The sequence below is a fragment of the Thamnophis elegans genome, chromosome 10, assembly GCF_009769535.1.
Source record: "Thamnophis elegans isolate rThaEle1 chromosome 10, rThaEle1.pri, whole genome shotgun sequence".
NCBI lineage: Eukaryota > Metazoa > Chordata > Lepidosauria > Squamata > Colubridae > Thamnophis > Thamnophis elegans.
Window position 1 is genome coordinate 55,050,731 of NC_045550.1, and position 14,102 is coordinate 55,064,832.

A 14,102-nucleotide genomic window follows, 5' to 3' on the forward strand; every position below is an offset into this window, starting at 1 on the left:
CACTGGGGTAAGAGTAGAGTAGAGTAGAATATAGAATAGAATAGCAGAGCAGGAAGGAACCTTGGAGATCTTCTAGTCCAGTGATGGAGAACCTATGACACGCGTGTCAGTGCTGACACGCGTAGCCATTTGGGGTGACACTCACAGGATTTCATGCGATTCATCCTCGGCTCCTGCACGGCCGCCGAGGATGAAAGAATCTGTGCTGGAGGAACGGGGGGGGGGGGGCGGGACGTGTGATCTCCCCCGCCCACACTCACTTACTGTATCGCCGCCGCCCCTTTCTGAGCGCAGGGGCTGCTGGTAAGGCGTGCGTGCCGTGCGCACACACGTCATCAGCGCGGCGAGGGAGGACCCGCAGGAGAGGAGCGCGGGAACAGTGCGCGCCTCTCTCCAGTCAGGCCGGCACAGAGTCTACTCCTGGGACTGTCGGTTATGACCGCACCACAGCAGGGAACAGCGGAGTGCCAACGGGAACTGTGAGCGCCATTAGCAGCAACTATAAATTGCGCAAAATTATGTTTTTGTCGAAGTGACACACAACGCGAGTTATGCTCGATTTTTTGCCTATTTTTGACACACCACGCCAAAAAGGTTGCCCATCACTGTTCTAGTCCAATCCCCTGCTTAGTCAGGAAACCCTGCACCACTTCAGACAAATGATTGTCCAACATCTTTTTAAAAACTTCCAGTGTTGGAGCATTTATAACTTCTGGAGGCAAGTTGTTCCTCTAATTGTTCAAACTGTCAGGAAATTTCTCCTTAGTTCTAAGTTGCTTCTCTCCTTGATTAGTTTCCCCCCATTGCTTCTTCTCCTGCCTTCAGGTGCTTCGGAGAATACTAGTTTGACTCCCTCTTCTTTGTGGCAGCCCCTGAGACATCGGAAGACTGCTATCATGTCTCCCCTAGTCCCTCTTTTCATTAAGCTAGACATACCCAGTTCCTGCAACCGTTCTTCATATGTGGCGAAGACTGAACAGATTTTGCTGTGTTCGGTGTAGACTTGTTAAGTGCTGTGGGAGGAATGGGGAGGAGATTCTCTCCTATTCAAACTATTTTTACCATCAGGGTATCCACATACATAGTCGGAGTACCGAAGTAAATGTTTCACAAAAATGGGTGCATGTTTTCTCCAGGAGCAGGAAGTACTCTTCACTTATCTCAAATCATAGCTGAGGATGGAGGGCTTTCTCCAGACTACTTCATAAGGACCAGTAACACCTTGTTATTTTAATGTTTTGCCTTTTCCTCTTTGATAGTACACATTGCTTGACAGTTTGGGTTCTGGATACAGGAACTGACACATTTGTATGTGTGTGGGGGCGAAGCATAAGCATACTCTGGCCACATGCTTTCCCTACGTGAAGTTCTTAACGCTTATGAATTCAGAACATGTGCCATGGAAGCATCCAAACTGTTCCTCTTCACACAAAGGACCAGAATTGGTATATTTCTCCACTTTGTTGCTGCAAACTCATAACTTGTTCCAAATCACCTCATGTGCCACTTTTTCCATGCAATTTCGAAGTGTTGTAGTGATGCCATCATTGATAGCAAGGCGTCAAAACTCAGTCTGTTTGCTACTTAGGGAGAAGCATATATCTGTCAACCACTAATATTTACCCACTTATTGCTGTCTCCCTTTCTGTCTGCAGAATAGCCTGCTCCAACTCATTTCTGTTTCACAGCCAAGAACATTAGATAACATGTCCGTGGAATCGCCCAGAGTTGAACTCAACGTATAAACTAGGTGATACCTGTATACGATTGTGTGAGACTTTGGTGTAATTACACAATTGCACAGTGCAGCAGGTGACCTCCCTGAAATTCTGTGAAAATTGTTCCTCTTTGGTATGATTTTGTTAAAACGTTTTGTTAAAGAGTTAAAAACTAATCCCAATATAAAAAGAAAGGAAGAAAGAAATCAAGGACAAAGCAAAAAGTGCAAGAAAAGTTTTTTAAAAAATAGAAAAGAAAAAAAAAAGACACAAAGTGGTCTCTTGTCTATAGAGTTTCTCAGTCATCCAGGTCATGGTCGTCCCAAACGGTGCTTTTTCAAGAGACAACTGGACTTTCTTTGTCAGAACTGAGGAAGCTTCTTGGATGAGAAGAGAAACACCTTCAGGAAACGAAGAAAGGAAAAACAAAGAAAGTCCCGTTGCCTCTTGAAAAAGCACCTTCGAGACAAAGTGGTTTTCTTGTTCTATGCCTACAACATAAGTCTCTTCTTTCTTTAATCTAGTCTGTCTAAAACTATAAATTGTTAAATTCATGATTTTCTGTTTCACACAAGAAATCTGTAAGAGGGTTTCCATTCGGCAATAAATGCAACTTTTGTGAGTCTCGAGATAGTATTCACTTCATCTTTAAAAGCTATTTCATTTTAATGGGGCAGTGGTACTGGAAGAACAATTGGCCACTTGGGCCAAAGGTACAAGTACCGACTCAGCGAAACCTGGCTCAAAAACAGTAACTGTGAGAGGGAGCTCGGAGTCCTAGTGGACGACCCCTTAAACATGAGTCAGCAGTGTGTGCGGCAGCAGCCAAAAAGGCCCAAACAATATTTGGTTGTATAAACAAAGGTATAGAATCAAAATCACATAAAGTATTAGTACTGATTTATAAAGTCATAGTAAAGTCACACCTGGAGTACTGCATCCAGTTCTGGCCACCACATTACAAAAAAGATGTTGAGACTTTGTCATAAGTGCAAAGAAGAGCAACTAAGACAGTTGAAGGCCTGGAGACTAAAACATAAGAAGAACGATTGCAGGATTTGGATTTGGCTAATCTAGAGAACAGAAGGACTGGGGGACGGGGGACGGACAGTAGTATTCCAGTATTTGAGAGGTTGCCACAAAGAGGAAGATGAGGTCAATTTATTTACCAATGCAGCTTTAAGCAGGAGAAAAAAGAATGGGTGGGAAATAATCAAGGAGAGAAGCAACTTGGAACAAATTTCCTAAGAATGAGAACAATTAACCAGTGGAAGAGCTTCCCTTCAGAAATTATGGGTATTCCATCACTAGAAGTTTTTAAGAAGACACTGGACCAGTGGTGGGTTTCAAAAATTGTTGGAACCTACTCTGTGGGTGTGGCCTCCTTTGAGGGAGTGGCTTGCCGCCCATGTGACCGGATATGAAATTATGAATTAGTACTTAGGTCGGTACAAGAAGCTATTCAGAAACTCTGGCATTGAAGCAGGCAAGTCTTAAAGCTGTCAAGTTACAAGATCCTTGCCAGTGGTGGGTTTCAAAGTTTTTTGGAACCTCTTCTGTAAGTGTGGCCTGCTTTCCGGGTCCACTGGTGGAACCTCTTCTAACCGGTTCGGTAGATTTGACGAACCGGTTCTACCGAATAGGTGCGAACTGGTAGGAACCCACCTCTGCACTGGACAGTCACTAGTTTGAAATGGTATAGGGTCTCCTGCTGAACAGAGGGTTGGACTAGAATACCTCCAAGGTCCCTCCCAGCTGTACTCTGATTAAATGCTGACTGTGCATGCAGCAGATTCTGTTATTTTCTGTCATGGGAAGACAGTCTTTTGTCTCTCTGTTTTGGGAGGCTGAGACTTGATGTTCCATAAAATGCAAATGAGCAACTGAGGGCATCCAGCCTGCTTACTGGCAACAGTGATTGGATGGTGCCATGTACTCCAGGACAAAACCTGCATTGTCTCCACGCTGCTAATTGGATTGAGATTTCTGTAAATGTTTCAGGACACCCCAGGGCTCTCCAAGGAGAACAATTGTCCGGGAACATTGGGTAGCAGATTGACTGCCAAGGTTGTACAGCATCTTTCTTGAGTCTACAAGGCATAACATGTTTCAAAGAAAGAAAAGGAAGAGAGAATGAAAGGGAAAAGACTTAAAGTAAACTGCTAGGGAAAATGCCCAGACAAATTTAGGCATTGCTATGGTTGTATCCTTACCCATTCACAGAATGCAAACTTTGAGTCTGATGACATTTATTTCCCAGGAGCTTTGCTTAGGAAGAAACCATGAATTGAAAGATGACCAAGAATTAAGTGGTATTGAATTCTTGGGACTTGAAGAAACACCCCCTCCAAAACAAACACAGAAATCTGATAGCATCTTACACATTGTAAAGTTACTTAAATATAGGTAAAGGTTCCCTTCGCACATATATGCTAGTCATTTCTGGCTCTAGGGGGAATGCTCATCTCTGTTTCAAAGCCGAAGAGCCAGCGCTGTCCGAAGACGTCTCCGTGATCATATGGCTGGCATGATTAAATGCCGAAGGCGCACGGAACGCTGTTACCTTCCCACCAAAGGTGGTTCCTATTTTTCTACTTGCATTTTTACATGCTTTCTAACTGCTAGGTTGGCAGAAGCTGGGACAAGTAACGGGAGCTCACCCCGTTACGCGGTGTTAGGAATTTGAACCGCCAAACTGCTGACCTTTCTGATCGACAAGCTCAGCGTCTTAGCCACTGAGCCACTGTGTTCCCCTACTTAAATATAGGAGAATGCTAATAATATTAATATCATTACTGCTACTATTAGGACACATAGTCCTCAACATACGACCATAACGAACCCTAGAATTTCTGTCATACGTCGTGATGGTTATAAATTGAGGCACTTATTCACAAACCTGATTTTATGACCTTTATTGCAGTGGATTTGAAGTATACGTTGTAAAGCAAAATCCATTTATTCCTACAGGCATTTTTTTTTTTGCTGGAAATCAGTGAAAAGGTCAGAAATCATTTTTTTTAAAATCATAAATTGTGGTCACATGATTACAGAATGCCACAGCCAATTGTAAAAGTGAGCCATGGTGGCTGAAATGTAGTCATGTGAATATGGGGGTGTTTGTGCGTGTGTACTGCTGTGTTGTAAGTACCTTTGGGGACAGATCTGTCATAGCTTCTAATGGTCACTAAGTGATCCATCGTTAAGCGAGGACTACCTGTAATACAGTTTTAAAAAACTCCTATGCATGTAGGCTGCACAGGTCCAACTGGTAAATTAAATACCGAATACTTGTAATCAAAATCCATTCACCTAACAAAATTAAAATGCATCTACTGGTATAAATGTCAATTCTTAATATACATATAGATCACAATATTGAAAATTAAATTCACAGTCCTTCAGTCTTAGAACAGTGTTAGTATTTTAGGAGTTTTCGTGTAGTTTCCAGAAAATAAAAAATGCTACATTTGCAATGAACCCCACCCCCCCAAATGTGTTCATCTGGCAAAAGGATATCTACAAAATTTAAATCAAGACATAATTTGAAACATAGCACATCTTGTTTTGTTGAAAAGGGAAAGCAACACATTTTCAAACTGCCAGGAGGCATTTCGATTGCTTTATCTAATTTTGGATTTTGCGAGCAGTAGATACAAATTCCATAATATCTCCATGAATTAAGAATGTACTCTTAAATAAAAACGTTTGTCAAGTGGAGGCTTAGAATGAAATGAGTCGTTTCTGCTAGTCGAAACGTCCTTCTGTGAGGAAAAGGCCTGCCAAGAATACAGAGAGATCTGCCAAAGAAAAGGTCCAATTGAGGCAGGGGAAGGCAAGAAGCATATTGCATACACCAGGAGTGTCAAACTCAATTTCATTGAGGGCCACATCAGGGCTGTGGGCCGGGGAGGTGTGGACGACTGGGTGGGCGTGGCCAGATTGACGCCACTCCCCAAAGTGCTGCCATGTTTCCTCTTTGCATTGGGTAGACTGGGCTGAAGCCACGCTGGCCTGATGTTTCCCCCTCGTAATGGGTAGAGCGGACCGAAGTGACACAGGTAGACTAGGCCGAAGCGACATGGGTAGACCGGGCCAAAGCAATGCGGGTTGGCCCCTTACGTTTTCCAAGACGGTCCTGTGGGTCGGATCCAACTACATTGTGGGCCGAATCCAGCCCGCAGGACTTGAGTTTGACACCCCTGCCTTGCAATAATCATAATAACAGAGTTGGGAGGGACCTTGAAGGACTTCTAGTCCAACCCTCTACTCAAACTGGAGACCCTATACTATTTCAGAAAATGGATGTCCAGTCTGTCTTGAAAACCTCCAGTGATGGAGCTCCCACAACTGCTGGAGGAAAGCCATTCCACTGATTAATTCGTCTTACTGTCAATAAATTGATTCCAGATGGGATCTCTCTTCAATGATCTTCTACCCATTACTTCTTGTCCTGTCCTCAGGTACTTTGGAGAATAGACTGCTCCCCCCCCCCTAACTTATCTGATAGCTCCCCAAGCACTGGAAGACTTCTATCATAGTGCTTTTAGTTCTTCACTTTGTTAGACTAGACCAGTGGTGGGTTACGTATCCCGTTGCAACTGGTACGGTGCAAGGGGCCTCATGGCCTCCACATGCACGCGTGCGGATGCGTCCTTACCTCCACGACACTCCAGCTGCTCGGCGGAGTGTTGTGCAGGTGCCGTACGCTCCGTGCACCTGCGCAGAAGGGGCATAGAGCTCAAGTACAGGTAAGGATCTTGGGTGGGTGAATGGGCCCTCCAGAGCACCGTACCAGAACAGTACCTGGTGCTTCCGGCAGGCACTGGTACGCCCATACTGGGTGTATTGCCTGCAACCCACCACTGGACTACACATACCTAGTTCCCTCAAATGTTCATTGTATCATATTAAATCAGACTTAAAACCCAACGAGGGAAGTATCTGTACAGGTCAAGGAGCAGGGGTGGGATTCAGCCACTTCGGACTTGTTCAGGCGAAACGGATGATAATTTTACATCTGGTTTGCCAAACCGGTAGTTGCAAAGACTGGCTGGTTCCGCCCATCCTGCTCCATCCTTCCCAGGAGTCTCCAAGAAGCCTGTTTTGGATGTGTGGGCCTGCGTGGAGGTTCTGAGAGGGCAAAAAACGGGCCTCCCGGAAGTCCGAAAACTGGTCTGTTTCTGGACTCCGGAGGGTCTTCAGAGCCCGGAGGAGGCAATTTTCACTCTCCTGGATGCTTGAGGAAAGCCTCCAGAGCCTGGGGAAGGTGAAGATACCCTCCCAGCCCTGGTGCAGGAGGCTGAGTAGGCCACGCCACCATGGCCACACCCACCTAGCAACCGGGCAGAGAACTGGTTGCTAAAAATTTTCAATCCCACCTCTGTCAAGGAGCATCCTAAATCAGGGACTATCCACACAATGGCCACAAGAACAATCTTTTTCAGATCTCTTCTATGGACCTGCCAGCAAGCCAAAGTATAAAACTTTAGCCTTGTCTTTTCTGTATTTCCAGATCTTCCTTAAGATCTGGGTCTTCCTTAAGCTCTGTAGACATTTCAGAAAATTAAAAAGTGCTGGTGGCTGCCTTGGAGCACTTATTTGGACCCACCATGGTTATTTCTGATCAAGAGGCTGTTCCCCATAAGAGAAACCATCGGGGTTATTTTTATTTTAAAAAAATATTTTATTGCATTTAAAATAATGACAGAAAATGAACTAGAGAAACCATCAGTAAGTAGAATGCCATTCCTACCTGAAGGTAAGTCTGAAGTAAGGTTGCTGCATATTTTATAAGTGTATACCTCCACTTTAAGTTTAATTGTAATAAATTGCTTTTTAGAGTGTCTTAATTCCTAATCAATGAAACTTTCATTTAAGAAGAAAAGTATGCTTTGATTCACCAAGTGTGTAAATAGGAATAGTAGTTAGTAATAGTGTGTGTGTACGTGTGTGCGTGCGTACGCGCATTGACTCATGGCAACTCATGCCCGGACTACTCCCTGAAGTTTTCTTGGCAAGATTTTTGGAAGTGGTTTGCCATTGTCTGCTTCCTTCTAGGGCTGCTAGAGTGATTGGCTGAAGGTCGCCCAGCTGGCTTTGTTCCTAAAGTGGGACTAGAACTCAAGATCTCCCTATTTTACCCTGGTGTTTTAACCACCACACCAAACTGGCTTTCTATAAAGTTAATAATAAGGAGGGAGGGCACCGTCTTTAAACTTAAAATGCTTTGAATTGAGTAACCAATCCCATTTATCAACTAAACATGGTATTTTTAATGACTCTCCTGTTTTGCCTGAAAACATCTTCCATCTGGGAATCTCTGTGCCGATTTTTGCACAAAGCAGAGATACACCAACTTTTAGACTTGTAATCAAGCAATAATCTCTCCTGTATTTATTTCTTAATTAGATCAAAACTGGTATTTGTCCTACCCCTCTGAACAGTATATTCTGAAAAAAAAAATAAGCTGTGTTCACTACCCTCTGCCCCCAGTTGTGTTATAAAATCCGACTGTTTTTGAATGTTAAAAAAAAGTGATCCCAATTCGTCTTTCTGAAAGTAAAAGGAACAAAGCAGAAAAGTATTAAAAATGGGCTCCTGGAGCTGGAATAAAGGTGAGCTATGAGTTATTGCCAGATAATTCATGAAACTGAGTGCAAAAGGGGTCCAATTTAATATACACCACTCCATCTGTCACTAGTTTTGCATCTGATTTAGGTGAGAGTAATATCATTCAAATCTTTTTCAAAATGTTTCTTCAGCTTAAAACATACCAGACAGCTGTTAGAGAGCAAAAATTACTTCTACCACCTGCAGGTGTTTTTTTTTTTCTTCTTTTCTTCAAAACTACCTTTCTTTGCTTCTAAACCATTCAGCTTAATGCTGGGGGGTGGGAAAGCATTTAGAAAGAAATTCAGAATGTCCACAAAAGTACCTCTTTGACCATCGGTAGCATAGCCTTCCTTGCCCACAACAGTTTAAGCCAGGAATTCGATGTCCTCCAGACCTCTTCATAATCATACCCTCTCTGAAGACAAAGACAAGAGAAAGAGTGCAATGAATTAGCAAGTCTTTAGGAGAAGATAAACCTAATCAGGAGTTTTGCCTACTGCAGTGTTTCTCAACTTTGTCTCCTCGAAGATCGTGGCACGACAAAACCGCGAAGCCCTTATCCGCGGAGACATAAGCGTGTCGCTAAATCCACGACGTCATCACCGCGCGTCATCACCGCCGCGACAACAGCGCGGCAACAGAAGGGCGCTTTAAAACGGCGCCGCAGCAGAAAGCCGATTTTAATTAACGTAAGGGTTAGGATTAGGTTTAGGGGTTTGTTTTAGGGTTAGGTTTAGGGTTAGGTTTAGGGTTAGGGTTAGATTTAGGGTACTGAGTGCTTGGGAATGCACGGATTTGCCCTCCGCGATTATGTCATCGCGGTAGGGTCGCGTTTTTCCTTAGCACTTCGAACGGCGCGAATTAGTCTTCACGCTTATGTCTCCGCGGATAAGGGCTTCGCGGATTTGTGGTGGAACCCTTGAAGATGTGTGGACTTCAATTCCCCAGAATTCCTCATGCTGGCTGGGAAATTCTGGGAATTGAAGTCCATATATCTTCAAATCAGGAGTGAAATTAACTTACCTTTGCTATCGGTTCGGTAGCAATGTGAGCACACACATGCAGGGCCTTCTGTATGAGCACAGCATCAAAACAGGATGGGCCTGCTACTGACCACACCTGCAAAGGTAAATACAACAGGGGGGAGGGAGAAATCCGCTGTGCCGGGTGATTTAGATTAGCTAGAAAACAGGAAATCCGGGGATTCTAGCTAATATAAATCGTGCGTCACAGCTGATTGTTGGAAATACCCGTTCGCCCTAACTGGTAATATTTTTACTACCGGTTCATGTGAACCTGTTCGAACTGGTAGCATTTCACCCCTGCTTCAAATGGATTCTTCATGTGCCATATCCACCATCGGATGTTGGCGATCATGTTGGTGCTTCTGCTTTTATTAACAGCCTCACGAAAAAGTGCTGCTGAGTTTTGTCCAAACCGGTCCCTTACATTTTGAAGCCATGATGTTCTTCTTCTGCCTGGACCTCATTTGTTTTCAATCTTTCCCTGGAGGATTTTTTCCGGGTGTCACATCACATGGACAAAGTTGAGAAACTCTGGTTTATTGGATCTCCCTGAACAAAGTCCAACCTTGCAAGGTTTCCCCCCCCCCCCAACCAATTTTAAACATGAAGAAAGGGGCCTTTAGTGCATTTCCTTTTTTCATGTCAGGAACCATCTCCATCGTTTGTCTGCAAGATTTATTTTAAGATGCTGAGCTTGTCGATCAGAAAGATCGGCAGTTCGGCGATTTGGTTGGCAGTTTGGCCCTAGCACCGCATAGCGGAGTGAGTTCCTGTTACTTGTCCCAGCTTCTGCCAACCTAGCAGTTCGAAAGCTCAAAAAAATGCAAGTAGAAAAATAGAAACCACCTTTGGTGGGAAAGTAACAGTGTTCGATGCGCCTTCGGCATGTAGTCATGCCGGCCACATGACCAGGAGACATCTTCGGACAGCGCTGGCTCTTCGGCTTTGAAATGGAAATGAGCACCACCCCCTAGAGTCAGGAATGACAAGCACATAAGTGCGAGGGAACCTTTACCTTTATATACTCTTTTCTTGCTGATTTATTTATTTGCGATATATACACTCTTTCCTTGCTGAATCCAACATTAAAGCCTCACTAAAATCAATCAAATTTGACAAGAGTGAAAATTGAACATAAAATTAACATAAAACTCACTGGCCTCCTGTGAACGAGTCTTCAAACTCCAGTTCTGCCTGAATTGTTCCATTGCTATCCTGGACATGCCAAATATAGGGTTCATATGGATTTGGTCCCAAAAAGGTTGGGTTGTCACTGAGAAGATGTTTTTCGGAGCTTCTCCTTTAAACTCAGAAGGTGAGATATCCACAATATCCCATCCCACACTAAACGAACTGGTTGCAGAGACTCTACTTGGAGGAGAATTTTGTCAAAGTAACCTGGATCTTAGCCCCGCAGGACCAATATCTTGAATTGGATGCATTCAAGCAACCACAATTTATGCTTGGTTGAGATAGTGAATGCACCAGATCATGGTCTAACTTAGTTCTATTTCTCAGTGTATTTCTTAAATCAGTGGCTTGCTTATTTCTTTGTTTGGTAACAGGTTAAAGCCTTAAACTAAAAGCAAAGCAAGGGTCCTTTAAGGTTTGTTCCTTGGATTACCAGCTAGAGGCAGATAACATAATAAATATGAAATAAGCCAGCAGGAACATTGAGAGAACCACGTGGCGAAGCATGGTAGAGCCAGCTAGTACAATCAAGTCCATTCATAACTGACTATAAAGTTGTCTTTGTCTCAAATTTACAGAACTGTAATGTTAGAGGCAGATGTTTAGGTCATCAAATCCAATCCCCTGTTCAGGACAGAAATTCAATGTTCCTGGACAGAAAATTTTCCGGACTCTGCTTGAATATATCCAGCAAAGGAAAGCTGGCCAACTTTCTAGATAATGCTGAATTCTTACCATTAGGAATTCCATTTTTTAAAAAAGAATAAGGTAAAGATTCCCCTCACACATACATGCTAGTCATTCCCAATTCTAGGGGGTGGTGCTCATCTCCGTTTCAAAGCTGAAGAGCCAGCGCGGTCCAAAGACGTCTCCATGGTCATGTGGCCAGCATGACTAAATGCCAAAGATGCATGGAACACTGTTACCTTCCCACCAAAGGTGGTTCCTAGTTTTCTACTTTCATTTTTACATGCTTTTGAACTGCTAGGTTGGCAGAAGCTGGGAGAAGTAACGGGAGCTCACTCCGTTAAGTGGTGCTAGGGATTCGAACTGCCGAACTGCCTGCCTTCTGATCAACAAGCTCAGCATCTTAGCCACTGAGTCATCACGTCCCTTTAAAAAAGAATATCCAGTTATAGTTCTGCCTTTGACTCTCTGGAATTCACAAGTTGTTGTGATTTCATGCACACATTCATGCCTTTTTCTTAATCAGGTTACATAAATGGGTTTAGCATTGTTTTCGGTCCGAAGGCCTGGAGCATCCTCAAAGTGGCACGGAGTGTCACCTGTGACACATTTGACACGGTTCGCCATCGCTTTAGGCAATATTGTAGTTTGCAGGAATTAGAAGGGGAAAATCTTTCACAAGAAGTTGTCACTTACTAACTCTAGTTGCTACAGAAATAGAAGCAGGAGGTGGCTGAAAAATTCACAGCTTCTCATCCTGCAAATCTCTTCCTGCATAAAAATCTGGGTTGAGCTCAGCTTCTGGTGATTACATGGACCCCTCCATGCGCTTTTCTTGCAAGGGCATGGATATAGTTTATCAATACCTTCTTCCAGCTATCCTACAATTATAAGATTTCCCAGTGTACTCCCAACTGAATTATCCACATGCAGCCCTGCTTAGTTTAGCACATTGATTAAGTGCTGTCACCTCTGTATCCTTCTGGCTACAACTTCCATAACTTGAATAATTAGCTGATTCTCCCTACCACAGCTTTGAAAAATTGGAAATCTGCATCAAAATTCCATGTGTGGGGGTTACCCGTACAGCTTCAATGCCCTTGTGTTTGTGTTTTGTGTTATGCACCAGCTCCTGGACTGGGAGGCTCTGCTCACAGTCACTCTTGCCCTGGTCACCTCCCAAATGGACTACTGTATTGTGCTCTACCTGGGGCTGCCCTTGAAGAGTATCCAGAAGCTTCAGCTGGTGCCTAATGCAGTAGGTCAGGAAGCTATATGTGTGTCTCTAGATTGGCACATGTTACACTCCTGTCCTATGTCTATGGAGTCATCCAGGTCATGGTTGTCCTAAAGGCAACTGGACTTCGTTTTTCCTTGAGGACATTTTACTTCTCATTCAAGAAGCTTCTTCAGTTCTGAACTGAAATGTCTTCAAGGGAAAACAAGTCCAGATGCCTTTTGAAAAAGCACCTTTGAAACACTCCTGTCCAATGAAGTGCACTGGCTAACAGTTTGCTTCCAGGTCCAATTCAAAATGCTGGCTTTGACTTTTAAAGCCCTTCATGGCATGGGGCTAGCCAGCCACTGTCTCCACCTGATTATATCTAGTCTTGTCAGGTTTGGCCAAACAGGTGTGCTGTGGGTCCTGTCTACAAAAGAAGATGAGCCTTTTTTTTTTTTTTTGATTTGGCATCTACCTTACGAAATATTGTCTGCCCCTCTGAGGTGAGATTTGCCCCCGATCTTTGATCTCTTACTAAAGGTAAAGATTCCCCTTGCACGTATGTGCTAGTCGTTCACGGCTCTAGGGGGCAGTGATCATCTCTGTTTCAAAGTCACCGAACGCTGTTACCTTCCCACCAAAGGTGGTTCCTGTTTTTCTACTTGCATTTTTCCATGGTTTTCAACTGCTAGGTTAGCAGGAGCTGGGACAAGTAACGAGAGCACTAGGGATTCGAACCACCGAACTGTCGACCTTTCTGATCGACAAGCTCAGCATCTTAGCCACTGAGCCACCGCATCTATGATCTCTTACTAGAGGTCCCTTAAAACATGGCTGTGTCAGCAGGCCTGAAGATCTCGGTGCAATGGTGAGTTAATGAAATGGCCCCATTTTTTTAACAACAATTCTGTCCACTGTCTTATTACGTCAATAATATTGCTGACTTTTTAAAAATTGTACTCATTATATGGATTTTACGATTATTTCTGTTGTAAGCTGCCTATAATCACTGTGTTGTGAGACGGGCAGCCATATAAATGTGAGAAATTAAGTAAACAAACAAATGGCACCACACATACATAATTGCTTTATCTTCTAGGGTAGTTATATGTTCTACTTAAAATGTTCTGTAAACCAGAAGCTGAAAATTGAAAACAGAAATGTTTTTACTAAACATATTCATAAAGAGGCCAAGACTTACATGCCTTTAGGTCCCAGATCATGGATGAATGACAGTTGACTTACACCAAGGAATTCCATCTGAAAAATGAAATACAAAGTGAAAGGGAACATTTTCCATTAATTTAATGCAAAAATAGTCTACGTATTGCTTTACTTTAATGTTACCAGGATGCTAAATCAAAGTCAACCAAAACCAGACAGGGAATGTGTAGGAGACAACCAGGCTGAGCATCAGGGCAGGATCAAACACATCATCAGTTTGGAGTCTCTACATCCCCATAAGAGACCTAAATTCAGGCCTCTTTGAAGTCCGTTGAGTCTTATCTGGGACCAATTCACCTTGATCATTTGTGGTTCAGAGTCTTGTGTACAGGTAGCATGATATAAACGTGTGTACTTTTTATTCTGCTACCTAACGTCTTGCACCTGACATTATCTCACATGAAGATAGCACTGAATTGA

At 43.4% G+C, this 14,102-nt stretch overlaps 1 protein-coding gene across 3 annotated transcripts in view; it reads right to left on the reverse strand.

Annotated features, from left to right (window-relative positions):
• Nucleotides 1–14,102, reverse strand: part of PLD1 (phospholipase D1) — a 174,232-nt gene that overhangs the window by 58,634 nt on the left and 101,496 nt on the right. For all 3 annotated transcript variants that reach the window (XM_032225037.1, XM_032225035.1, XM_032225036.1), the window contains exons 7-8: nt 13,660–13,718; nt 8,656–8,748 (exon numbers count right to left, since the gene is read on the reverse strand). In XM_032225037.1, coding sequence (XP_032080928.1) covers nt 8,656–8,748; nt 13,660–13,718 — 152 coding nt within the window. The remainder of the gene's footprint in view (nt 1–8,655; nt 8,749–13,659; nt 13,719–14,102) is intronic.